Source organism: Capra hircus, chromosome 8 (genome assembly GCF_001704415.2).
Source record: "Capra hircus breed San Clemente chromosome 8, ASM170441v1, whole genome shotgun sequence".
NCBI lineage: Eukaryota > Metazoa > Chordata > Mammalia > Artiodactyla > Bovidae > Capra > Capra hircus.
Window position 1 is genome coordinate 52,217,063 of NC_030815.1, and position 27,925 is coordinate 52,244,987.

Below are 27,925 nucleotides of genomic sequence, written 5' to 3' on the forward strand. Positions count from 1 at the left end.
ACAGAAGAATATATATGAAACCCCCAGCACATAGTATGATGCAAAAAACGTCAATCTATTTGCTAACCCTTTAACCTAATCCAGTTTCAACCCACGAAACACTAGTTTACTTTCAAAACTGCCTTCTTGAGCTTATGAAATAAATCAATTTGGAGGCCTAAGGAGTAATATATGTCTGTTAAAAAAAAAAAAAAAAAAGAGTCCCAGAAAGAAGTGCAAATGATAGTCAGCTGGGATGCCTAATAGCCAAGTTGAATCCTGACTTAACCAAGAATGTGTACAAAGATGTTGACAGCAGTTTTAGTTATAATCTAAAAAAAGAAGAGAGCAATCTAAAAACATAACGAAGAAAAACATTAAGTGAATTAAGATTCATGCAAAAACACCAATCAAAAAAATATTTTTACAAAGAATTTTCATGGCAAAAGAAAATTCCTATAAGATTCATTACATTAATGAAAAATGTAAGATCAGTACTATATATGCAAAAGATGTCAATGATTACATCTATATACACATATGTAATTATACTCATGCATTCAATACAAAGATGGGAAATCTAAATGCCAAAGTATACAGAGCAGACATTTCTGAGTGGTAAGATTAAGGGTCAAGCTTTGTCTTCTTCATCCTTTTTGCATTAAAAAAATAAAACATTTCTTTTTTTTTTTAATAAAAAAAGTACCTGTGTCCACTGCAAGCCCATCTTTGGTGAAGAGCCTGCTGCAGGAGCGACGAAGGTGGAAGTTTCAAATCAAAAGAGGTAACAGGGAAATAGGGAGGAGAAGATGATCAAGCATACCAGGAGAGTCTCTGTGATGTAAAAACCGACCTAAGAAATCAGGCAGTGAGGAACAAGCAGGGATGCAGAAGTCATGAGAAAAATGGAGAGAGGATGGGACCTGCGATTAAAATATAAGTGGGTATCCAAAGGGAAAGACTGGCAGGAATTTCAGCAGTGGAGACTTCAAGAACATATAAGGACATCCCTGAGGCACAAAGTGGTTATTCTTGAGAAAAGTTATCAAGAAAAGCCTCTGTCCTTGCAGGTCTTTAAGAAAAGCAACTTTTGCCTTCCTAGTCACTGCAGCCTTGTTTGAAATAACAAAGGTTGGAAAAAACTAAACAGCTACCAACAAGAGTAGAAAAATGAAACACGACACAGCCACACAGTGGGATACTATGGAGCCATCAAAAAGAATGAGGAGAGTCTTTACATACTGATAAACAATGGTCTCTGAAATACAGAACTACAAAAAAAAAAAAGAGAGAGAGAGAGAGAAGATGATAAACACTGCAAATAGTCTGTATAAAAAGGGTGGAGGGGGGTGGTAAGAGAGACTTTACACTATATACCTTGCCTACATTGTGAACCTGTGAGTATTGTTAATTTAACCTAAAACATTTCAAGTAAGAAGAACCCATACTTTATTAGTCATATTTGAAGGATATACGTTATATTTTCATGGTCAAGGTGATTTTTTTGTTTTTGCAGGGGAGGGGGTGAAGTTCTGTTCAGGCTAGAATTTCTGGAGTAGAAAAAAGAGAAACTGAACAAAGTCAAAAATTTTACTTGTTGAGATCTAATCTTTTCTGATAAAAGAGCTCTCGCTGGGGACCTTTATCCCTTGCCCAAGCCTGACTGCTAACGGTGTGTGCAGAGCACCCTCTAGTCGAGATGTGAGGACATTACAGAATTTTATACCAAGTGTATTGGAATGATATATCAAGCTATCAAAAGGTAAGATATGTATGTGTAATTATAAGCGTATGTATACTATGTGTAAATATATACATTATATTTTTTAAATGTGAGAAAATTAAAACAACTAACTTTTAACATATAACATTTTAGCACAAAAATGATAAAATCAAAACAAAATCAGTGCATGGCCTGGGTGTATAAAGATCTTCAAGGTGCTCAATATCAGATTAATATTTAGTTATTATTCCTTGAGTAACTGCTCTCATCAAGGAAGCATCTTTTTCTCCCAGCTTAACTGAGATGTAACTGACATATAACATTATATAGGTTTATCATGTATAAAATGATGACTTGATGCATGTGTATACTGCAAAATGATTACAATAAGGTTAGTTAACACATCCATCATCATCGCTTTTGTGAAAATCCAGGGACTAGCATTGCTCCGCTAGCTGAACTCTTAACAGAACTCCCCAGCAGAGTACGTTAGTTAATTGGTCTACCAGAAAATCAGTACAAAATTTTCTCTCACAGTTGGAAAGAAATTGCCACTCAGCATGGCAGCATGGACAATCGTTTACGTTCACAGACCTCTATCTCTGGCTATCTATTGCCTACTTAGCTATCAAGCTTTCTCTGCAGCAAGGCTCAGCAGTGTATTGACTGGGAGTGCCATCAGAGGAACCAAGTACCGGTTCCTGGTACCACTCCAAGAATGGAACAGAGGAAAGTGAACGGGAAATGAAACAGAAGCCTGAGAAATGGGGTGGAATGATAGCAAACAAATGAAGCAGAAGGAACCACCATTTACTGAGCCACTGCGTGCATACTTTACACGTTATCTTACTCAGGTTTCACAAGAGTCCTGTAAGGGAAGAATCACTTGCTCTCATTTTAGAGATGTGGAAAGTATTGTAAGACTGGAAGAGTTTAATTACTGTATCCATGGTTACCCTACCCAGAAAAAGCACACCTGGGATCTGAAGGCAGGTGTGACTAGACTCTGCCAGACTCTCAGGAAGAGAAGGAAGGAAGTGGCAGGCGAGAGAGGAAGGAAGGGAGAAAGGAAGACAGGGAGGAAAGAAGGAAAAGGGGGAGGAAGGAAGGGAGGAGAGTGGTAAGATGCCAACAATAACCCTGACTGAACTTCAGGGCCATTTGTGTGACATTTTCTGAGCTAGAACTTCTTTTTCTAAATTTCCCCTGTATGAGTCACGCTGATTCCTGAGCGATTACTGGAATTCAGTCGAGATCTCTATGTGTACTGAGTGAGCGACGTCACTGAGGCTGTTTTCTTTGTTACACAACTATCCCGTTGAGTTGCTGCTGCCTTCCTGACAAAACCTGCCCAGCGAATGGTTGTGGGGGAAGAAAGGAGAAGCAGCTCACATGTTTCTCAGATTAATGGCTATTAACCTGGGATGACCTTCCTGTCACTGACCAGCCAGCAAGCTCTCCGATGGCTACTGATGTTCAATGATGATTTTGGACAAATTTAAAAGATCAATTTAGGCTGCGTCCCACAATGGCTACTATGAAGAACAGAGAGACCTCAAACACTGACCAATTTATGAAATCTGGTCCTAAAGAACAAAAAAAGAGGGGGCACAACGAATTCTCAGTTATCATTCTGGAGTAAAGAAAAGTGATCATCAAAGAATCTCGGAGAAATAAGTGATTACCTTTGACACAAAAACTCCAGCACACATACACACAACCACACGTTTACAAAATATAAAATAAGTAACATCTGTTAGTTCAACTATCCCCCCTATATTTATGGCTATCCTGTCACTGGAAATTTGCACAGAAAGTCTTGACATCAATTGTCAATGAAGGAGTAAGGAAAATAAAATAAATGAAGTCCACTTGGTCCGCAATGGGTGGTGCCAACATTTAACTACTATCAAGTTGAAGGGTCTATTTAGGGTGAAAAGGGAAATGAGATTACTCATGAGATTTTCCCAACAATGCTACGCACCTGTTCAAAAGAGGCAGACTTCTTGTTTCTTTCCTTATACAGACCTTTTGAGAAGACACCAGTCATGTCACTCTTCTTGTAAAACCTGCCATGGATCGGCAACCCTGTGCACTTCGTGTCCGAAAGGTGAGTGTGGCATGCTGCAGGAGGAAGCAGCGGCCAAGCCAATTCAGTTATTTGTCAGCATCTCGTGATATGGTCCCATCACATGTTGCTGTCACAGTAGGAACTCTGGAGAAACACAGGGACCCAAACACTGCCCTATAATAAAAACTAGTTTTCAAGGGACCAGAACAAAAAAGAAAAGAAATGGTTCTTATCCAAAGTACGATTAAGTTAGTGATCAATTTGGCCACAGAGTTTGCTAGGGTCTCTGGCTGCCTGACATTTCTAAAGGTTCCATTGTTCTTTTAAAGTGCATTAGCTGAAACAAAAGAACTAAGGTAGAGAATCTACAAGGGGACGAAGTGTCTACCTGGTATTTTTCTTCATTTTTGGCACTGAATTTAGGTGAGGGGGAAAAAGCACAACAGCAGCTCAACAAATTAATGGCTTCATCATCTATAAAATCAAGTCAGAAATAACTTTCCTGAATTAAGGTGATAGTTTATCAACATGGCACACTAGAAACTAAGAATGTTCTACTCCCATTAAAGCGATCATTATGTTAGAATGTGCAATCTGCTACCAATTCTACTTCTACAATATATAAAAGTAAACAACAACAAAAACTGACAACTTTCTTGGAATTTTGGAGTTCAGGGTGATTTCTGGGTTGTTTTAATGATGATGCATCTGATTTTTTTCAATTAAAACTCAATAGATGGATTGTCCATTAAAGGTGGAGTTGGGTGGAAGGGTTGCTACTGCGTCAGTGTCCCAACAGATATGCTTTGAGATGCAGAGCAGACTCCATTGAACTGTGTATACATAATTGCCTCACACCAGGAAGACAAAGGTCTTAATAGACAGACCACTTGGGCAAAGGGAAGCCCCATGGTAACCCGCAGCAATACCAATAGGAAAGTCAGAGAAACAAGCCAAAAGTCTTCTGTTGTCAATTTTGTTTCTAGAGTTTTAACTCATCTTGGAAGACTTCAGTTCAGTTCAGTCGTTCAGTTGTGTCTGACTCTTTGCGACCCCATGAATCGCAGCACGCCAGGCCTCCCCGTCCATCACCAACTCCCAGAGTTCACCCAAACTCATGTCCATCGAGTTGGTGATGCCATCCAGCCATCTCACCCTCTGTCATCCCCTTCTCCTCCTACCCCCAATCCCTCCCAGCATCAGGGTCTTTTCCAGTGAGTCAGCTCTTCACATGAGGTGGCCAAAGGATTGGAGTATCAGCTTCAGCATCAGTCCTTCCAAAGAACACCCAGGACTGATTTCCTTTAGGATGGACTGGTTGGATCTCCTTGCAGTCCAAGGGACTCTCAAGAGTTTTCTCCAACACCACAGTTCAAAAGCATCAATTATTCTGCGCTCAGCTTTCTTCACATTCCAACTCTCACATCCATACATGACCACTGGAAAAACCATAGCCTTGACTAGATGGACCTTTATTGGCAAAGTAATGTCTCTGCTTTTTAATATGCTGTCTAGGTTGGTCATAACATGCCTTCCAAGGAGTAAGCATCTTTTAATTTCATGTCTGCAATCACCATCTGCATCACTAAAAGATGTCTTGGTAATCCTGAAATAAGTGTTCTGGATACTTGGGTCTTTGTTGTTGCTGTTTAGTTGCTAAATTGTATATGACCCCATAGACTATAGCCCGCCAAGTTCTTCTGTTCATGAGACTTTCCAGGCAAGATACTGGAGTGGGTTGTCATTTCCTTCTCTAGGGGATCTTCCCAACCCAGGGATCAAACCTGCATCTCCTGAGCAGTTAAAAAAGCTGTTGGGAGTGTCAATTCTCTGCTTGGGTGCATGTACTGTTAGAGGAGACACCTGATGATCATCTGACCTGTCTTCTTCCCTGGGACTCCAGGCACCTATCTGCTGGCTCAGACCTGCGTTCCATCCTGTCCCCAAGGCATGTGGCCCTCGGTGAGGAGCGGCAGCTGCGAGAACTGCACAGAGGACTGTGCCTCTTGCTCCAAAGTCAATCTTTGCCAAAAGTGCCAAACACGGCCAGACCACCCCCTCTTCCTCCACCAAGGCAGGTGCTTCACCAGATGCCCTGAGTAAGTTTTCCTCTTCCTTTCGCTTGCTACTCTGTGTTCCTTCTCCTGCAACACTGGGGGCAATTCCTCCCTATTCACCAAAGACCTCTTTTCTTCCCTAGTTACAGCACCTATGTCCTCCTCCCTGCCTAACTGGCTGACATCACTCTCAGCCACAGCAGCCAAAGCTTACTTAAGGCCAGATGCGTGCTTCTCCCTTGTGACCACAAGATGTATATATTTTTACTCTCGTAAAAATATGTTTTTTATTTTACCTCGTATTTATGATCAAATAGTTGTCAGGGTTTTTTCCCCCCCATGACAAAAGTGAGGTTGTGATAAGCTGTGGAATGCACGAATCTCTTCTACATGTTGAAAGAGAGGTATGAATCACAGATAATAAATAGAGAGTAATGCCTGCTTAGTTATTTATTGATTCCTTATGGCTTCCTCAGTCCCCTGGCTTACAATTCCTTTACTCTTCCTATCAATGGTCCTGGCTCCAGGATTTACCTAAGTGGGAAGTGGGGATAGCAAGTGGAAAAGTTTATCAGGAAAATTTCAATAACAAGAAACAAAACTGTCAAGGGCCTGACACAAAATATGGGGTTTATTTATGCATACAATGCAAAGTTTGGAAGTATAGCATTTATTATTTTGGTGGCCAATGCTTCATTAGAAACCCACAATCTTTCCATTGTGCTCTAGTATCTTCCATAGCTTGTCCTCCCCAGAGTTCATATCGCCTGCCCATCCCCAACATCATCATCCCACGCTGCCTTTCTTCTTGTTTATCTCTTTTTAAGAGGAAACAAAACTTCCTCAGACTTCCCTTCACATCTCATCAGCCAGAATGCATCACTAACACCTTCCTAAGCTGATCCCTGGCAAGGAGAATGGAAATATAAGGACTGACGTAGGCTGAATGAGATTCGCCCCTGAAACCCCACAAAAATCACAACACTGACAGCCAGGAAGAGTGGAGAGAAGGAGGCAAGAAATGGGTTTGAGAAAGCAGCCAACAACATCTAAAGGAACTAGAAATTTTATCTGCCTGCTGCTTAAAAGAATTTCATGATAAAAACAACTCCTATTTTCTAATGACCTGTTTATATCCATTACTGAGATTGATCCTATAGCATACAAATATCAGTCAAGGAACTGACCCTCAAGAAGCATCCAATCTACTGTAGAAGCCAAACATATCCAATTCAATTCTACAGATACCTTTTGGGTGTTAAGAATTGATACTAGAAGCTAAGCTAACCTCAAGTGAAGGGAGTCTGAGTTTGCAACAGGCTTATAATCCAGTAAGGAAGATTTACATCAATCAATGTCATACTTCTCAGGTCCTTAATACACAAAGAGCTAAGAGATTCCAAGGGAAAAGAAATCATTTAAAAACAGATACTTACTGAGATCTTGCAATATCTAGGCATTGTGCTAAGAGTTTCAAACATACCATCCCCTTTATTTTTTCCAATAAATATGGTACTACACAATCCACAGTTGGCTGAACCCACAGATGCAGAACCACAGATATAGAGGGCGAACAGTGAAAGTGAAAGAGGAGAGTGAGAAAGCCGGCTTAAAGCTCAACATTCAGAAAACGAAGATCATGGCATCTGGTCCCATCACTTCATGAGAAATAGATGGGGAAACAGTGGAAACAGTGTCAGACAGACTCTTGAGAGTCCCTTGGACTGTAAGGAGATCCAACCGGTCCATTCTGAAGGAGATCAGCCCTGGGATTTCTTTGGAAGGAATGATGCTAAAGCTGAAACTCCAGTACTTTGGCCACCTCATGCGAAGAGTTGACTCATTGGAAAAGACTCTGATGCTGGGAGGGATGGGGGGCAGGAGGAGAAGGGGATGACAGAGGATGAGATGGCTGGATGGCATCACCGACTCGATGGACATGAGTCTGAGTGAACTCCAGGAGTTGGTGATGGATGGGGAGGCCTGGCGTGCTGCGATTCATGGGGTCGCAAAGAGTCAGACACGACTGAGCGACAGAACTGAACTGAAGTGATGGGACTTAAGTGTCCATGTATTTTGGCACTCAAGTCAGGTCCTGGACCAATCTCCTACAGATATGGAGGGACGCTATACCATTATTTCCCTCACTTCACAGATGAAAAAAAGGGTGGCCTGCCCAAAGTCACGCTGCTAATACACGGCACAGTCAGGATTTCAAACCAAATCTCTCTAACACTGAAATCCATGTGCTTAACCACTACACGATGTCACCTTCTCATTCAATCAGGGTTTCTTTTTTCTTTATAACAGCTTTGTTGAGATATAACTGACATGCCACACCATTTACCCACATAAAGTATAAAATTCAATGATTTTTAGTATATTGAGAGATTTGTGCAACTATCACCACAATTGATTTAAAAATCTTTCCATCACCCCCAAAAGAAACTCTGTACCCTTTCAGCAGTTATTCCTAATTTCCCACAGCCCTAAGCAACCACTAATTTACCTTGTCTCTAGAGATTTGCCTATTGAACATTTTATATAAATAATACAGACTTGACTTTTTGTAACTGACTTATTTTATTCAGCATAATATTTTCAAGTTGCCTCCCCAGTTGGGTATTTGAAAAGAGGCTTACTAGTGAAAGGGTCAGGGTAAGAAAACCCAGCAGGGAGAAGAGATTTTTTTTCCTCCAAATGCACACACATGGATACATGGCAGCCTTTTTCCTTTTTTTGAGCAACAGGGAAGCTACTAAACTGACCTGAAAATCCTGCAGACTATGGAATCACAAGTATATGTTTTCCTGTCTTGAGTAGGGTGGTCTGATTACCATGGGATTCCCCCATCTTTATTTTTACCGAAAAAACAGGGGAGATAAAGTCTGAGGGACATATAATACCCGGCTTGGCTTGGCAGCTTTGTTTCTCTTTGTGCAAAATTGCCTGTTTGGATGTATTCCATGGCCACACCATGAAAAGATTGCTCTACTAAAGCATCGTTCTTTTTAATAGAAGCAATTAGGCCCTTCAAACACTGGAGTTTCTCTCCTTTTATCAGCTGAGGGTCAGAAGTAGGAGCCAAGTGCAATGGGCATCCTATGACTATCTCAAGTGGTGAGAGTTTCAAAAGGGGTGGATATGAGATTCAGAAGTACGAATGGCAATGCTTTTGACCAAGGTATTTGGAAAATGTCAGTTGCTCAGTCACGTCTATCTCTTTGAAACCCCATGGACTGTAGCCTGCCAGTCTCCTCTGTCGGTGGGATTTTCCAGGCAAGAATACTGAAGTGGGTAGCCATTCCCTTCTCCATGGAATCCTCCTGGCTCAGGGATCGAATCTGGGTCTCCCGCATTGCAAGCAGATTCTTTACCATCTGAGCCACCAGGGAAGCCCTAAGGTATTGAGAGGGCCTCTACAAATTTTGCCAACTGAGTCTTAATAATGTCATTAGTGCATTAGATTAAACCAGAGGATTGAGGGTAATTAAGCAAGTGAAGTTGTAAAACTGGCCATACAGTGTAGACCTAAGTACATGGCCAATAAAGTAGGTTCCTCAATCACAATAAGTTCCAGGTAAGGATAATCTTTTCTAAAGGGATTTATTTTAGTCACAGAAAAGGCAGTAGCCTGCCTGCAAGGGAAGGCTTCAATCCAATGTGAAAACATACAGACTATGGCTAAAGCCTATTTACATCCATTAGACAGGGGAAGTTTTACGTAATCCATTTGCCAGACCTCAAGTGGTCTGGGCAGTATAAAATGTCAGGGAACAGTAGGAAGAGGCTTCCCTGGGTTGTAGTTTGGATAAGCAGGACAAGTAAGGTAAATATTTTTTGTTAATGTTTCCCCATTAATACTGATTCATGAAGCCTACCATTTCATCACAGACTGAAGGCTTACTGCATGTAACCAGCGGTGGGGAGTGGGACTTTCAGAATCTCCAGTAGGACTGGCTTGTTATATGGTCCAAACGAGAGCTTTCTCTTTTTATCCAACTAACAACTGTTGAATTTCCAAACTTGTTTTTCTTTTTCTGAGGCCAGCTGTTGGACCTTTCTAGCCAGTTTTTCTAAATCATTTGGGAAAAGATATTATAAAATATCATTTAGCTGCCACTGGTCCCTTTAAGAGCAGCATTCCTTGCAGAAATATCAACAAGATGGTTTCCCTTAGCTTCCAGAGAGTCAAGTGAGAAGCCCCAAAACCATAATAGCTAAAGTGATGGGCAAAAAGTATATTCACTAATTATTACACATAGGGGGCATTTTAAGTTTTATTTCCATTGCTTCCCCAACATTCCAAAACCATGAGATACTCTAAAAGCAATTTAAATAGTGGCAGTTTTGTCCTTGGCTAAAGTACAAACCTGTAAAAGAGCATATGATTCAGCCTGTTCAGTTAAAGTAGCCATAGCTAAAGATGCTGCTTCAACAACATCAAAAAGAGTGGTAATAACATACCCAGTACACTATTTACTATTGTCGCCTTGTTAAATGAGACCATCAATAAAGCAGGAGAAGTCAGTGTTGCCCAGCGGAGTCTCCTGAAGATCAGTATGAGGCATCAGAAGGCAGTCCTCAGCACTAAGCAGAGGTGAGCTACTTCATCGGCTACAGAAGGGAGAAGAGTAGTCGGGTTATGGTTATTCTAACATAAAAGAATTAGGTGAGGAGCAGTTAACAAAAAGATTTCATAGAAACCGTCTGGCTGAGAAATGTTGAATGTGATGAGAATTCAGGAGAATCTCTACTGCACGAGGAACAAAAATGGCTAAATGGGATTCCACAACAATTTTCTCAGTGGCCTCAACTGAAAGGGTAGTGGCTATAATGAACGGGTAGTGGCTATAATGACTCTAAGGCAAGAGGGGTATCCCCATTCCACAGGGTCCAGTTGCTGACTACAAGTACCCTGTGGGGTCAGAGGTGGTCCCCGTGTTCTAGGTGTTTACTCCAAGGGCATTCACAACCTTTTCATATGCAAAAACTGTATATGTCATTAAACGTCTAGAGCCTTTTAAAAATATTTTAACTGTTACATTTTAAACTGTTTTTAAATGAAAACCATATTAAATGGGATAAAAAGCATTTTCTACTCTAACATCAAAAAAAGAACAAAAATTAAGAGATAAAATAGAAAATCAGAAGATGACTAAACTATATACAAATTAAAAAGTTGTTTTCAAACACCCTAAATTCACAAGGATAATCCCTACCCCTTTCATTTAATTTTTTTAAAACCTCTTTTTTTTTTAGCGCCTTCCCCAGGAAATCTGATGAATTCATTTTAGTTGACAACAGCCATAGTCCTTGCATTTTCAGCCCTAATTCTTGACTGCCAGGTGTGAATCAACTCCCTAGCCGGAAAGCTTCTCTAGTGGCTCCCTCTTCTTCCCACAGGGGCTTCTACGCAGATGACGATACTTGTGAGCACTGCAGCTCTTCCTGCAGAACTTGTGAAGGAAATGCCACCAACTGTCAGTCCTGCGAAGGAGGCCTTGTCCTAGACCAGGGGGTGTGCCGGGAAACCTGCCCCGAGAGGCATGTGGCCATGGAAGGGGTGTGCAAGCGCTGCCCAGAGATGTGTCAGGACTGCATCCATGAGAAAACATGCAAAGGTACCTGGGAGCCTCACGGGGGAGAGGGCGGGGACCCACTACCTGAGAGTGGGAAGTCCAACAAGATCTGGGGGAAACCATCTCCACGCCTTTACTGAAACTGACCTCTATAGGGGTCACTGAGAAAACTGAGGATGACATAAAGCCTTTCCATGATGGATTCTGCAAATTAAGATAGACAATAGCCCATTTTTTACAAGACAGATAAGAGCCCATTTTTTAACAAGATTTCTCCCACACATATGTCGTGGGCAGTTAGGGTGTGACAAGCACTGTCCCAAGTGGTAGAGATACAGATAAGAACCCAAAGTTTCTGCTGCTCTGATCACAAAATCTCATGGGAGAGACTAATATTAACAAAACACGGAGGTGGCTGGAGAATTTCAGCTGTTATAAAAGATACAAAAGTAAGGATCAGGCAACTGTAAGACTCGGAGAGTAGCCCTCTGGCTAGGAACTTTCTCTGAGATTATCTCCTGAGAAAGGCTGTCTAATTTCCCCTGCAGAATAAGATAGATTCATTTAAATGTTCAATCTGTCCAATCCAAAGGATTTGGTGTTACCTAAGCGCTTTCTGAAATTCCCCCACGAATAAGAGAACAGGCACAAAGAAACTAACAATGCATTCTTCGTATGGATTACTGAACTGAACTGAACTGAACCATGTATATTTCATTAGTTTACCCTATCAGTGAATGGAAAATTAACTATTCCACTAATTCTGAAACTGCTTTCTGTATTAAATAGAACCAGAAGTGTTCAATAGATCTGTTAATGCTTTCTGGGCTTTCAGGACAATACATCCAGCATCTCAGCCCTGACTCATCTTCCCTGTGATTTTTTGCAACTGAAGCAGCAGATCACTTTAGGATTTGCACCCAGGACCATCTAACTGGGCCACCATAAGTGGTCTCCTTTCCCAGGGCAGGGCTTGTGAGACAAGGATGACATGCCCTGGCAGAAGGTTGGGTGGGTGAGGTAGGTAGGTGGGGTGTGTGTGTGTGTGTGTGTGTGTGTGTGTGTGTGTGTGTGTGTGTGCGCGCGCGCGTTCAGTCATATCTGATTTTTGAGACCCCATGGACTGTAGCCCACCAGGCTCCTCTGTATATGGGATTCTCCAGGCAAGGTTACTGGAGCAGTTTACCATTTCCTTCTCCAGGAAATCTTTCCAACCCAGATATTTAACCCACGTATCTCCTGTGTCTCCTGCATTGGCAGGCAAATTCTTTGCCACTTGCATCACCTGGGAAGCCGCTGGGAGGATGGGGGTGAGGCAAATGTACCCTGGAGTCAAATGGGTCAAAGTGGCAGGGGATGGACTAGCCCACTGCAGAACAAATGAATTCCTTTCTGCTGCTTCCCGCTCTCCCAGAGTGCATGCCTGAGTTCTTCCTGCACAAGGATGCGTGCCACCAGTCCTGTCCCAGCCACTTCTACGCAGACAGGCGCCACTGTGTTCCCTGCCATGAAGACTGTCTGGAGTGCAGTGGCCCCTCAGCAGATGACTGTGACCTCTGTGCCGAGGCATCCTTGGTTCTCTACGATGGGCAGTGTTTAGATGAGTGTCCAGAAGGAACTTACTTGGAAAAAGAGACTAAAGTCTGCAAAGGTAAAGATTTTGGGCTGTGTCGCTGAGCACCACGTCCCAGGGAACCCACGAGGATGATGGGTTTCTGCTGAGAGAAAGCAGGTCTGAGGTTTGTACAGTTCCAGCCCCAGAGCTGTGGTCTCAACTCTATACCTGCTCTAGTTTATTATTTATTTTTAAATGAATCTTTCCTTAGCTTCATGATGTAACTTATTAGCACTGAATCATGTTGATCCCTCCTCACAACGGTAGCTGATCAAAAGGGATTCTCGGGTGAAGATTTACAACAGAGATGATGAGCCTTTGAAAGTCATCCAAATTATAGAAATTTTTTCTTAAAATGTTAATTCATTAGAGGTTCATAGCAGTGCAAAGAAAGCCGTGCCACGGAGGGTTTTCTCCATAATTTTTGTCTCCCTAAAGCCCACTCCCCCTCATCATCACCTGCAGGCAGCCTCTACTGCCTGGGGTCCTCTATTCCACCTCCCATTTGGCATTTCAACCCCTATAGGTACAAGAAAGGATCTGTTATTAATTATGCCTCCTTATGTTTTAACTAGGCATGAATTCTTTGCTTCCTATTAGTTGTCAGGAAATAGAAAAATTAATTAAATATACTGTCCACCACTAGAGGAATTCTCAAGCAAGTAAGAGAAGCATTCTGATTGAAAGGACTTTCCTTTTCCCCCCAGTTTTATTGAGATATAATTGACATATATAGCCTTGTATAAGTTTAAGGTGTATGATGTGATGATTTGATATATGTATATATTGATAAATGGTGACCACAATAAGGTTGACCAGCTAATACAGCCATAGTTTTGTTTTTTGGGGTTTTGTTTTTTTTTTACCGGTAAGAACACTTAAGCTCTACTCTTAGCAACTTTCAAGTATACAATATACCATTGTTAACTACAATCACAGGATTCATTGCAATGAGGCAATTAGTGGCAATTTAGTTCCTTGAAAGAAGTGAAAGTGTTAGTCACTCAGCCCAGTCCAACTCTTTGTGACCCCATTGATCCCAGCACACTCCTCTGTCCATGGAATTCTTCAGGCAAGAATACTGGAGTGAGTTGCCATTTCCTTCTCCAGGAGAGCTTCTCAACCCAAGGATCGAATCCAGGTCTTCTGCATTGCAGGCAGATTCATTATCATCTGAGCCACCAGGGAAATCAGCTTAGCTCCTGATGTTGCCATTAAGCAAACATGAGTTGGTCATCAAGGGGCAGGCCCCCTAACCACAGTGAGAGCTCGAGGATGAACTTACGTGGCAGGAGAACCTCTTGGCCATCCACATCCTAGAACGTATTCAGGAAATGTGTTTGGTCAAATGTGAAGATGTAGTACGTTCCTACAGCCTTTCTGATCTAACCTTACGATCTGGATATACCTTTCTGGTGTGTTTTACATAAAGCCGTATTTAGTGACAATGTTCCCCCCTTTTGTGAAAGCACATGAAGATAAGCGGCTGTACCTGTGTAGCCAACCTTATCATGGTCACTATTCTGCAATATATGCATATATCAAATCATCACATTGTACACCTTAAACTTACACAATGATGTATGCCATTCTTATGTCTAAAAACTGATGGAAAGGGGCCGGGAGCGAGCACATGAGGAGGCTGCAAACCTATGGGTCAGTTTCTACAAGAAGGTTAAAGACTCTGCCAGAGGCCACCTGCCTGCACTAGGGTAGGAACTGAGGATCGCCTGGGCCTTTCTCTGGTGTTCAATAATAAAAGTAATCTGCCATATAGATAACTTTACAAGTTTCGAGTTCATGTTCTTAATCTTCCTGATTTAATTTTCTTACTGAGAAAGCCCTCTGGTTCTCATCCCTGGTTGCCCATTAGAACCACCAGAGGAGCTTTAAAAAATACAGATGACTGAACTCGGGCCAGCTCAGCTATTGGAAATTAACCTGTTATATTCCAGGCCCTCTAATGGGCACTCTGCTTTTCAAAATGACTATAAAAGAGGTTTATGTTTTTTTTTAATCAAGAGGTATTTACGATACACACTGGCAATTGTTATGTTAGAAATAAGCTCAAACTACTAGGAGGTCAGCAGAGGACCACAGAGGAGGAGTTACAGTGGCGAGAAGCCCACAGACTAGGGTGTGACTTTGCTGCCACAGAACTGCTGGTTATTATCATGCTGCAGTTTGGGTAATTATGGCAGCTCTTACTAACATTTCGGAGGTGGCTGCTGCAGGAAGGGACTGCCTGGGGATTACAGAGAAAGTGAACCAGACATTTTTTTTTTTCTCGTCTTGCAACAAGAATGCTCCACCCTAGAGCCCAACTCCTGGCCCCACACCCTTGACACAGAACCCTAGAAATCTCTGAGCAAGGACGGTGAGCACACTTTTCAAGGAACTGATTCCCTCAAGGGGTGACCTGACCCTCTCTCCCTTGTGTGCTGTCCCCACCCCACCTGCAGACTGTCTCAAGTCCTGCCGCACCTGCTCGTCCTCGGGGGCCTGCACGACGTGTCAGGAAGGCCTGAGGGTGAGCAACCACGGGACCTGTGTGCCTCACACTGAATGCACCGCCATGGAGTACTGGGACATGGAGGCACAGACATGCAAGGCCTGTCATGCCAGGTGCTTCCACTGCACGGGGCCCTCAGAGTACCAGTGTCAGACCTGCCTGCGGGACAGCCTCTTGCTCAGTGAGTAACTTCTCCTCTGAGGAGAGCTTGTCTTCCCCTCCATCTGGGAGACTACCTTGTACAATGCCTGGTGCCCTGCAGGAATTGGTGTCTTTTTTTTTTTCAATTTTTCACACTGTATTTGGAAATTTTGAAGCCTACAGAAAAGATGCAAGAGGGAGAATAGTACAAAGAGCTCTGCACACGTGCCCTGTACCAACTGACCCCCGCTGGCCTTACATATGCTTCCTCTCACTCACTCACCTTGCTATAGAAAACATTGAGGACTTCAGTCTTCCTTATCCATCTGTCTTAGCTCCGCTTTCACATATCTCAGTAAACCTTCTTCCCAGCAGTTGCTGCTTCTTGAGACCATTCCAGATCCCCTGTCTCATCCCAATGCCCAAAGCTTCTTTTCTAATAATCCCCAATCTAGAGTGTTACCAGAGACCACCTCAGGTGACTTCATACAGACAGAAGATATCGTATCACTACAAAGTGATCTTCTAACTAGAGATATAAATTAGACTAGAACCAAGATTTCAGTGTTTGTGGTCCCTGCCAAAGCTGGATGCACGATGTCAAAGACCTGGTCTTCTCATATTCTCCCACCCTGCCCCTTACCACCACCCCATCAGGGTGAGGCTACTTATACACTAGATAACTCCTCTGGAGGTTGTGGTAGTCTGAATAAAGTGAAAGTGAAGTCGCTCAGTCGTGTCCGACTCTTTGCGACCCCATGGACTAGTAGCCTACCAGGCTTCTCCCTCCATGGGATTCTCCAGGGAAGAGTACTGGAGTGGGTTGCCATTTCCTTCTCCAGGGGATCTTCCTGACCCAGGGATCAAACCCGGGTCTCCTGCATTCCAGGCAGATGCTTTAACCTCTTGAGCCACCGGCCTAAAAATGTATACAACCTAATCCTCAGACCCCATGAATATGTTATTTTACATGGCAAAAAATATTTGCAGATGTGATTAATCAATTCAATAGGATTATTCTGTATTATCACAAGGGTCCTTATAAGACGGAGGCAGGACAAATCAGAGTCAGTAGTTGAAGTCTATGCGACATCAGACCATTCGAGCATTGAGAAGAAACTGGAGAAGGCTACAAGCCAAGGCAGGCAGATGACCTTTAGAAGCTAGAAAAAGCAAAGAAACAGATCTTCCCTCAGAGTCTCTAAAAGGAACACAATCCCCTAGACCCACGTTAGACTTCTGACTTCCAGAATAATAAATTTGCACTATTCTAAGCCTACACATTTGTGGTAAGAGGAACCTAATACACAGGTGCTTCAACTTAGGGGGATTCAGGCCTCCCCCCTAGTTAACTAGATAACATTAGCTAGACAATAAACCACTGTGAACATTCATCTTTAACAGAATAGCCACTGAACCAAAACTGGCATTGTGCTGGGTGCTGGAAAAGCAGAGATGAATGACATGACCGCTGTCCCTAGCAGCTCAGAGTCTCCAGGACAGAGTTTGGGTGGATCGATAGCACTAACAGCAACGCTAATATCATTTAGGGGTTTTTGGTTGTTGTTCCCACCAGTGCCTGTGCAAATGCTGATTGAAGTCACAGAGACAAACCGGCTTCTGGTCTAGAGGTTTGTGACCAGTGGCTCATATTAATAAGGCAGGGGAGCCTGGCTTCTGTTCTATGAGGTTAAGCAGAAGTCAGGGAAGAAGGTGCCTCTAAGACTGCATGTTAAACTGTGAAGCCAGAAAGTCTCATGTTCTAACTTTATCATGAATCCACCCTTGCCTTCCACCCCCTAAATACTGTCAAGGAAGGTGAAAAGGCAAGAATCAAGACTCCATCGGGATGGGTGGAGGAAGGCCTGGGGTTATGTGGGACTGAACAACAAACCTCCTACTCCTCTTGCTGAGCAGAGGATTCATGGTTAGAATCTAATTCTTTAAATACACGGGCAAAAAGAGAGTCTCACTGCCCAGAGAACTTCGTGTCTCAATGGTAATGTTGTATGTCTGTCCTGCTACCACTGAGGAAACAAAGTTTAAAATTTCATTTTAATTCACTTGTATTTCAAGAGTCACACTGTCTGGATAGCACAGCAAGGCTGAGGGTGAAGTCTCATAGTTTAGGCTGAAAATAGTTGGAACTGTAAGAACTTGTCATGGCACTGGCCCTGCACTTTGTTCTCTTCGCTGGAGCCCTGATTCCTGCCGCCCCAGTGCCCCTGCCCCAAATGTTCTCCCCATCCTGGGAGACCCATAACTTCCTCCTGCACCCTCTGACGACAGTGGTTTCTGTCCTGCCCACCACAATCCATCCACTGTGACTTCTGTTTTTCCTCAACTCCTAATGACCCATGGTTGATTCGTGGACATTCATCTTAGCTCCTTAGATATCCATCAGCCCACAGGGTCACTGTCTCATTCCTCCTGCATCCCCTCTCATTGCCCCCAATCCCGGTAAACAGTGGGGAGCATATAGAGTTTTGGAAGACCCATGTCATGCTGGACATCAAGTCAGACTCTTTCCTCCCTTGGCAGACACAACCTGCGTGCAGGACTGCCCCGAAGGCTACTACGCTGATGAGGACAGCCACCGGTGTGCCCCCTGCCACAGCTCTTGTAGGACATGTGAAGGACGACACAGCATGCAATGCCTCTCCTGCCAGCCAGGCTGGTTCCAGCTGGGACAGGAGTGCCTGACCCAGTGCAGAGAAGGGTAAGGTGCTCAACACACTAGCCCATAACCACTCCAGATCTCACTGTTGGCAAACCCATTCTGCGTATGAGGAAGCTAACTCTTGGAACACTTAGATAGCCAGACTGAAGTCTTACTGCCAGTAAGAAACAAAGATGAGAGTCCAACCCAAATGTAATTGCTCTCTAGAGGATTTCAGCCAGTTCACAGTAATGGAAGAGGAAACAGGAAAGGCAGAGGGACCCAATGAGATAACACACAGAGTCAGACTGTCAAGTCAGACCCATGTGCCAAACATCACCAATTGGAAGGACACAAAAATTACAAGGCAGAGGTGATTCTTCTCTTAGAGAAGTCCATGACCATGAAGGTAGGTTCTTTCTCCTCTGGATCTGTTCTGATCATATTTAATATACGAGGTCTAAGCAATGGACATGGAGCATTGATTTTTATAAAGGGCACAATTTCCATTAAATATCTCCACTTTTACCCCACTAATTCTCCAACCTGCCATGCCCCCATTAATCCACAAACTGCAGGTTTCGCTACCATAAGCAACCTAGATACACAGATGTGTCCTTTTAAAAGCATCTCACAGATAAGAGCTCTCCATCCTATGCTTATTCTGCTAGGAAACACTGTGAGTGTGTTTATCAGAAGGTCTGGTTACCAGCACATTCGGAAGAGGATTTGACTGGGTCATCTCTTCTGCCACCAGGCATCCCCAGAAAAAAATAAAGACTGATTACAGGTCTAGTGTTAACTCTTCCTCCCCAGCCAGTAACCTAAAGCATTGAGAGTTTCCAGACCCAAATTGCAGGCCTATAATCTTGGACTTTCCCCAGATACTCTTGACCAAATGCGCACATCTCTTATCTTCAGTTCGGCAGCAATTACTGCTTGTATCATTGTCTTGCGTTTTGATTCACCTCATTCATTCAACACATGCTTAATAAAGAGTTAAGGTGAGTAATACAAAGACTTTGTAAGAGCCTATTCTTCTTATATATCTCTTTCCCAGAAAATCACTGGCTCCTGGAAGAAAAACACATCTTACTTTTCACACAAGTTTCTACAACACTCAGCACAGAGCCACACACATTAACAGCTCTCAAAAAACACCAGTCACATGAATCAATAAAGAAAGGTTCCTGCCAGACTAGAGAGGGAATGAGATGGCCTGGCTCAGACCTTCATCTTTATCTTAGTATGTGCTTGAAAAATCTGGATGCTATATAAAGAATCTCCATCTTCCTCAAATCAAATCATTAGATACTCTTATGCAGACACACACACATACACACACACAGAAATCTAAAAAGATTGCAGAACATGCAATTAAGAAAACAATTACTCCATAGTAAGTGAAGTTCCCTTTTGGAAGTGAGGTAAAGGTTGTCATAAATCCCTTAAATGGGGAATAAATAGGGTATTAATTAGATATAAGTGGCTATTTTATTGAAATAGTTCCTTTCATAAAATCACTGATCCACATGCATAAACTTTGTATGTTAAATCCCCTTGGGAAGGCAGGTGTATACTCTTCTGTACCCTGACCCCACGCACATCATTATTTTGGTGTTTAACCTCAGAACGTTTTTAAGGCCCAGTTACTGTTTGTAATTATACACGAGATCCTCTTCCAGGCTATGAGGTTCAAGTGATTTCATAGTCACCTCATGCAAAAAAAAAGGGAGGGGGGCATCCCTGATGACTCAGACACTAAAGAATCTGCCTGCAATGCAAGAGACCCAGGTTCAATTCCTGGATTAGGAAGATTCCCTGGAGAAGGGAATGACAATCCACTCCAGTATTCTTGCCTGGAGAATTCCATGGATAGAGGAGCCTGGCTGATTACAGTCCTTGAGATCTCAAAGAGTCAGACTTGACTGAGCAACTGAACAACAACTTGGTGTGATCTGTGCTAGGTCCTTCCAGGTGTGTCATCTAACTTAATCCCCACAAATAGCAGAGAGGGACTGTAATGTCCAATTTATGGATAAGAAACTGAGATTCAATAGATGTATTAGTATAATTGGTAATGAATCTAATAAGTAGATTCTAAAAGCACTCAGTTTGTAACCATGATTTTTCCCACCACACCCAACCTCTGAGCAAGCTTAGTACTGATCCTTTGCTTCTCTCCTTGGTTCAGATATTATGCAGAAAACTCCACAGGACAGTGCAAGAGGTGCAGCAGGAGCTGCAAAGCCTGCCAGGGCCCACAGCCCACAGACTGCCTGTCCTGCGATCCATTCTTCTTTCTGCTCCGCTCCAAAGGACAGTGTCATCGCACCTGTCCAGAGCATCACTACGTGGAGCAAAGCACCCAGACCTGTGAGAGATGCCACCCAACCTGTGATAAATGCAAAGGTGAGGGCCCATCTAATCATTTTGCACATGTGAATGGAAAAATGCAAAGTTTTTCTTTCTGCTTTGTCCTTCTCTCCTTTCATCACCTTTGGAGGTTCCTCTTGCTTGCCAACCTCACAGCCCATCCTCTCTAAGATCAGCACCCAGTGCTCTCTTTCAGCTTCTGCACATCAGCCCTCTACCCCTAACTGCTCCTGTACCACACTGCTGCCTCATCAGATCCTCCCATCCTTCAAGGCCCAGATACAGACATCATCCCCTACAGCAAGTGTTTTCCACCTACTGCCTTCCTTCTCTGCCTGACTAACTTGGAATCTGCCAGGCAGAATTAATTTCATTATTTCAACAACTATGTTGGCCTAAAATTGTTCCAAGCTCCATCTTCTTCTCCAGAGACCTACTTGTCTGTCTCAGAGATTCTTAGAATCAACATGTCCCAGAGTAAATACAATCTGGGTTTCCTCTGATATTCACTCCTTCTGTTAATGGATCCACTGTCCAACCAATTGCCCAGGTCTGATATCTTGAAGTTATCTTTCATTTCACTCCTGTACACTCACATACCCTCCAATAATGGTAAACTTCAAGGGCTATTTATTCTCCCCACTAAACATTTCTCTGCTCAGATTTCTTTCTCAATTCCTACTATCCTGATTCTTTATTCTTAGCATCTTAGATGATTTTCTGAAATAGTCGGCATACCACCCCAACTCTGGTCTTGCTACTCCATACCCAGGTCATCCTGCACAATAAGTAATGCCAGAGCAATCTTTCTAAAATTCAACTTTGCTCATTTTTCTCCATAGTCTGACATAGAATATTATGGTGAATTCCTCTCAACATTTAAGAAATAAATACCTCCTATGATGTTTTTATTCTTAAAATATATTAGATTAATATTGATGGCTGGTAGGATACATTCCAATCATCTTGGCTATTAACTTGCTCTTTTTCTATATAAATTTTATAATCAGTCACATATCATTTAAAGAATCCCTTGGATATTAATGCATTGCACTGAAATCCATCTTTACAATCTGGAGTCATCACGCTTATGAACATGGTATAGCCATCTCTCCAATCTATGCACTCACTCTTTTTCCTGATACTTTAAATAAATGTTTGCTATCTTTAAAAAGTAACTGAATTCTTTCCTCAGTCAGTCCTCTTAGTTTATGGTCTCAACTCTCCTTCCATATACCTTGAACCTGGAACCACCCAGAACCACTCAGCACTTTTATTCCTCCATGACTTTTATCTGTGCATTTCTTCCTCCTGGAGAACAACACTATTAACTCTCAAGTTAAAGACCCAGGTTGAATGCAGTCTTCTCTGTGAAGCTTTACTTAGTCTTCCCAGAAATCTTTCTTCTTGCTAATTTTACAGTCACAGCTGTTTTTACATTACATTTCAATTAAACATGTCCATCTCTCTCACTAATTGTAAGACCCTCAAAGCAAGGACTGGACCACATTCATTTTATAGCCCCTATTTCTAGTCTAGAGTATCATACATAGTAAGTTTTCATTAAGTGTTTACCAAATGGATGAATGAATAGAAAACAAATAAATTCTAATCTCTTTTTGCAAATCAAAAAATGTCAGGCACTCTGCAACCAACCAGTCCTCTGTTAAGCTCTCAGACTGATCTTTCTACCTGACTAATACTGTAGGACGTCTCTCTGCTAATAAGACTCTCCATTGATTTCAGGGTAGAATCTTAACTTAGTAGCTTTGCATAGGAAGTTCTTCATAATGAGACTCTGCTCATAGTCACCTCTCACCCCTCCTCCTCCTCCACCATCCTCTTATCCAAGCACAATTATTTACTGTAAACCTGAGCCAACCATGCTGCTTCTCCTTCTGGAGTACTTCTCCAGCCTGTTTTGTCTGGCTACCTCTTTTCCACCCATTAGAGTCAGCATTGTCTCTAGAAAGCCTCCTGCAACCCGTCTCCACTTATCTGTGTTTGATAAGTACTCTATAATCATTCACCTTTTTATTTATGCAACACTTATCAAGCAGTATGACCCAGACAATATCAATACAACTGTGAACAGGAAAAACAAGATCCCTGCGGTCAAAAGGGCATATTTTATAATTGCTTGCTTACTTTTTTGTCTCTCTTCCTCTAGACTGAGATCCTCAAAGGCACACAGTAATGCGTCTTGCTTACCTTGGCATCTTTAGCACTTGGCACAGTCACAGGAATGGGTGGCAGTGACAGCGGGTTACTTCAAGGGCTCCTGCGGGTGATGGTGGGGACCTCAAGCTAGGGCAGCAGAGGTCTGGTTTGCAGGAAGAGCCCCGCACCTGCCCAAGGCCCAGGTTATGGTAGCAGCTACAAATGTCCGTTTAGTCAAGGCTATGGTTTTTCCAGTGGTCATGTATGGATGTGAAAGTTGGACTGTGAAGAAAGCTGAGCACCAAAGAATTGATGCTTTTGAACTGTGGTGTTGGAGAAGACTCTTGAGAGTCTCTTGGACTGCAAGGAGATCCAACCCATCCATTCCAAAGGAGATCAGTCCTGGGTGTTCATTGGAAGGAATGCTGCTAAAGTTGAAACTCCAATACTTTGGCCACCTGATGTGAAATGTTGACTCATTGGAAAAGACTCATGCTGGGAGAGATTGGCGGCAGGAGGAGAAGGAGACGACAAAGGATAAGATGGCTGCATGGCATCACCGACTCGATGGACTTGAGTTTGGGTGAACTCTGGGAGTTGATGGTGGACAGGGAGGCCTGGAGTGCTGCAATTCATGGGGTCGCAGAGTCAGACACGACTGAGTGACTGAACTGAACTGACCGCAGTCCTCAACACACCTAAGGCAGGGGAGCTCTGCGCTTGGTACAATCTCTACCTCAATCCATCACGACCATCAGGATGCCCGCCCCCGCAGCTGAGGCAGACAAGAAGTCCATCTCCAACGAGGAAGTGATGGAGACGCTGGAGGGCATGGCACGCGCACCGGCTTGCCAAGAGCACCACAGGCCTCCTCCACTTCAAGGGTGAGGTGGAGACTAGACTAGTCAGTTCTTTCCTGACCCGCCTCCAGGGCAAGACCATTCAGCTCAGCAGCTTCGCTGACGTCCTCAAGGTGAGCACGGCAGAGTTCAAAATGGATTTCACCACCCGCCACTATGGGACTCCTTCACCTGTGATGGAAGGAGTGAACAAAACGCTGCCGCGATAGGCCAAACCAGAAGCTGAGCGAGGAGGTTCTGCTCGAGGAGTCTAAGTCTGAAGAAATACGGCAGGTGACCCCGGCTGGCAGGAGATGACCGACCCGAACTTCCACACATTCAGTCTGGGGGACACTGGACCTCTGGGGTCCAGCACGACGGGTCTTCCGAGCCGCGGGCGCCTTGCGCGGGGTGACACGTACACAGGCGAGGCTTACAAAGCCGTGGTTTGCGGCCTCCAGGTTTCTTTTGATTAGACCAAACACCTGAGTGAGGCCTCAATTAAGAACTGGTTTCTCAAGCGGCAGAAGTTTGTGCAGCTGAAACAGCAAACAGAAGAAGAGCGCCAGAGAGGCGGAGGCACAGGAGGAGCAGAGCAAAGGAAAACAGAAAGAACTAGAGGAATTGGAGAGAAAGCATAGAAGCTTCCGCAAGAGGGCACTAAAGCAGAAGGGCTGGGAATTGCATCAGAATCTAGAAGATGCAAGTAAAGGAGCAAAATGCTGCGAGGAACACACCCACACACACCCACACCCACACCCACACCCACACCCACACCCACCCACACACACCCACACCCACACCCACACCCACACCCACACACACCCGCGCACGCGCGAAACCACAGCCGGTCAGGAGGAATCTGCAGCCCATAATGCTAATTGCGGGGCGGCTATCGCCCCGCGTGGCGCTCACGGTCTCCATCTCCAGCCTGGGACCGCCTCTTCCAGCTAAGATGTAACCTGTGGGGCTTTTTTTGAAACTTCCAGCCACAGCCACAACCACCCTCCTCCTTCCCTGGTTGCAACCATAACACCCGCCCCCGCACCCCCCACCATTGTCTTAACACGAAGAGGGGAAAAACTTGGTGAGAAGGCTCAATACAGTTTTTGTATTATTTTAAAGTAACTCTAAGTAACATAAACATTACATTACTCATAGCTGCTGCTGCTGAGTCGCTTCAGTCGTGTCCGACTCTGTGCGACCCCATAGATGGAAGCCCACCAGGCTCCCCGGTCCCTAGGATTCTCCAGGCAAGAACACTGGAGTGGGTTGCCATTTCCTTCTCCAATGCGTGAAAGTGAAAAGTGAAAGGGAAGTCACTCAGTTGTGTCCGACTCTTAGCGACCCCATGGACTGCAGCCTACCAGGCTCCGCCATCCATGGGATTTTCCAGGCAAGAGTACTGGAGTGGGGTGCCATCGCCTTCTCTGTTACTCATAGCTGCTGCTGTTGCTACTGCTGCTGCTAGGTCGCTTCAGTCGTGTCCGACTCTGTGCGACCCCATAGACAGCAGCCCACTAGGCTCCTCTGTCCCTGGGATTCTCATAGCTAGAAAGTGCCTATAGGCTAGTGGAAAACGTCAACTATCCTGGGAATGGTCATGTGCTTTTCATAGTAGTCCTAGAATTTCTTTTATGTATCTCACAGCATGGTGTGTCACCTCTGACCAATAGAAAGATAATCTAAGGCAGATATATCTTAGTATTTTTCATAGTTACATTTTTAAAAATGAATAAAATTAATATATTAATCAACATAAAAATATTTAACATATCAAGATGAAAATTATTTAGATTATACTTTCTTTCTTTTGTACTGAGTCTCAAAAATCTGATGTTTATTTTATATTTATGCACAACTCAAATTGGAGTAGCTACATTACAAGTGTTCAATAGTCACTGTATGGCTGCTGCTGCTGCCAAGTTACGGGACAGCAGCCCACCAGCTCCTCTGTCCCTGGGAATCTCCAGGCAAGAATACTGGAGTGGGTTGCCATTTCCTTCTCTAACTGTATGGCTAGGAGCTACCATATTGGACAGCTTATTTCTAATTTACAACAGCGGTTTCAGATTGTGTTTTAGTAGTAGGCCATCTTCTTCAGATGAAACCTTTGGCTGAATCATATTATGTAAATAATCAGGGCTGCTGCTGCTGCTCAGATTGAAGCAGAACAGGATATCAGAGGCCCATCTGATGCCCCCATTTGTCCCCTCCCAAGCACTTCCTGGCAGTTCTTGAGGTAGCTCCATGAATCAATAGCATACAGTGGTACCCATTCTTCACTCATCTACAACTGATTTTAATCTTTCAAAGCATTACCTTTCAAACAAACTGCATTTAAATAATCATTAATTTGTGTTCTCCCCACCCCGCCCCCATTTCAGAGGCATGTATAGTTGCCACTCAGAACTTTTAATCAGGATCAGATAACAAACAAGAGATTACAGTGAATTGGGGGTAAAGTGGGAGAGTAGTGGGAACTTTGCATTGTCATTGGCCCTGTGATAGTAAATATTGATGTTCTATGAGGTTTTTTGGAAAGTTGAAGGTAGTGCCTCTGCTGCCACTGTTACTAGATATGAGGGGCTTTCATTCCATCTAGGATTGCCAGATAAAACACTGTATTTTAATTTCCTACATATAAAAACACAAGTCTCAACTCCCTAGTTCAGTGCAGTGCTACTTGGGGGAGGAGAAACATTTGTTAATAGTTTCTAACCAGGATCAGGCCACCATCATTAGGTAAGTTAATGTTTCTTAACATCAGTCAATCAAAACAGGGCAACACCAGCTTTTTAAGAATTTTGTGGGGATTGGAAAAATTTTTAGTGATGTCAGCACAGTTTGGAAAAACTATAAATTTATTTACTTGTATTTGGGATTTCCTGAGTGAATTAATGATATGGTTTGGAGCATTCCCAGGCTCAAAAATTCACCAATACCTTCAGATAATGGAATACTTGTCAGTATTAAAGAGAGATGAGCTATCAAGCCATAAAAAGATACAGAGGAAACTTAAATACCTATTAGTGAAAGAGGCAGCTCTGAAAAGGCTTCATACTGTATGATTTCAACTATGTGATACTGTGGAAATGGTGTCGTTTCGGGGGGTGGGGGGGTGGGGGGTGTGGGATAGGGAGAGATGAATAGACAGAGCACAGAGGATTTTTAGGGTAGTGAAAATATTCTGTATGATACTAAAATGATGGATACATATAATTATAACCTTGTCTAAACCCATAGAATAGTCAACACAAAGAAGGAACCCCAACATAAACTACAGACTTAGGGTGATTATAATATGTCAAAGAAGGTTTATCTTTGTTTAAAAAAAAATTCCATTCTGGTGAGTCATGTTAATAATGGGGAAGGCTATGCATGTGTGAAGGCAGGAGATATACAGGAAATCCTTGTACCTCTCTGTCAAAAATTTTGTTGTAAACCTAAAACTGCTCTAAATGAATAATAATAGTAAAGTCTTAAAGATAAAGTTCATCAACACAGCCTCCCTGAGACTGTATTCCAGGGATGGCGGGACATAGCTGGCTGAATCTTAAAGCCACCCTGAGTGTTTGTGCCTCCCCTCTTGTATTTGACATGAACCCCAAGTATTCCTGGTCAATGCTTTCTATCTTTGATGTTCATTTCTTCTGCCATCCTTTCTTCACCTACCACACACATCCTTTACTGGTTAATGAATCTTTGTGCTGCCTTCTGATTTTGCAATATAGAGACTGCAAAATTTGGGGACAAGCTTTCTCCTGGGTTGTAAACTGGGTGAAAGAACAAAGGATGAATTATTTCCTTCTTAAAGTATTAGCTGTCAGACTAAGAAATGAGGGTGCATAAAGGGTCCAGGGGAAATTTCCCACGCTAAATAAGTAACTTACCAAGTAGATCGTGTTTCATTCACATTTGACTGCCCAATAACGCTGTTACAAAATACTTAAAAGAACTAAAGGGGTTGGAGAAGGACAATCTACTAAGGACCAGTATGAATCTTTTATGCACCAGGTTTCTTTATAATTAGCTCTTTCCTTGCCTTCATGCATTTCACTTTGTATTTATCCTCCACACAAAATTGTTTTAATAAAAATCCAGGGTGGTTAACCAAAGCCTCCTAACTCTCTCCCAAGTTGCCTCTCTCTTCCAGTGTGGAATGACACCACAGACAGACCCTGGGGCGGTTCTGTATTATTGAATTCATC

The 27,925-nt window shown here is 43.1% G+C and overlaps 1 protein-coding gene across 2 annotated transcripts in view; it reads left to right on the top strand.

Moving 5' to 3' along the window:
• Nucleotides 1-27,925, top strand: part of PCSK5 (proprotein convertase subtilisin/kexin type 5) — a 505,527-nt gene that overhangs the window by 463,436 nt on the left and 14,166 nt on the right. Inside the window, exons 28-35 of one of the 2 annotated variants that reach the window (XM_013965990.2) lie at nucleotides 683-763; nucleotides 3,729-3,812; nucleotides 5,677-5,872; nucleotides 11,237-11,454; nucleotides 12,827-13,063; nucleotides 15,490-15,720; nucleotides 18,222-18,399; nucleotides 20,534-20,751. In XM_013965990.2, coding sequence (XP_013821444.2) covers nucleotides 683-763; nucleotides 3,729-3,812; nucleotides 5,677-5,872; nucleotides 11,237-11,454; nucleotides 12,827-13,063; nucleotides 15,490-15,720; nucleotides 18,222-18,399; nucleotides 20,534-20,751 — 1,443 coding nt within the window. The remainder of the gene's footprint in view (nucleotides 1-682; nucleotides 764-3,728; nucleotides 3,813-5,676; nucleotides 5,873-11,236; nucleotides 11,455-12,826; nucleotides 13,064-15,489; nucleotides 15,721-18,221; nucleotides 18,400-20,533; nucleotides 20,752-27,925) is intronic. The other variant, XM_005683788.3, reaches the window with a different exon arrangement.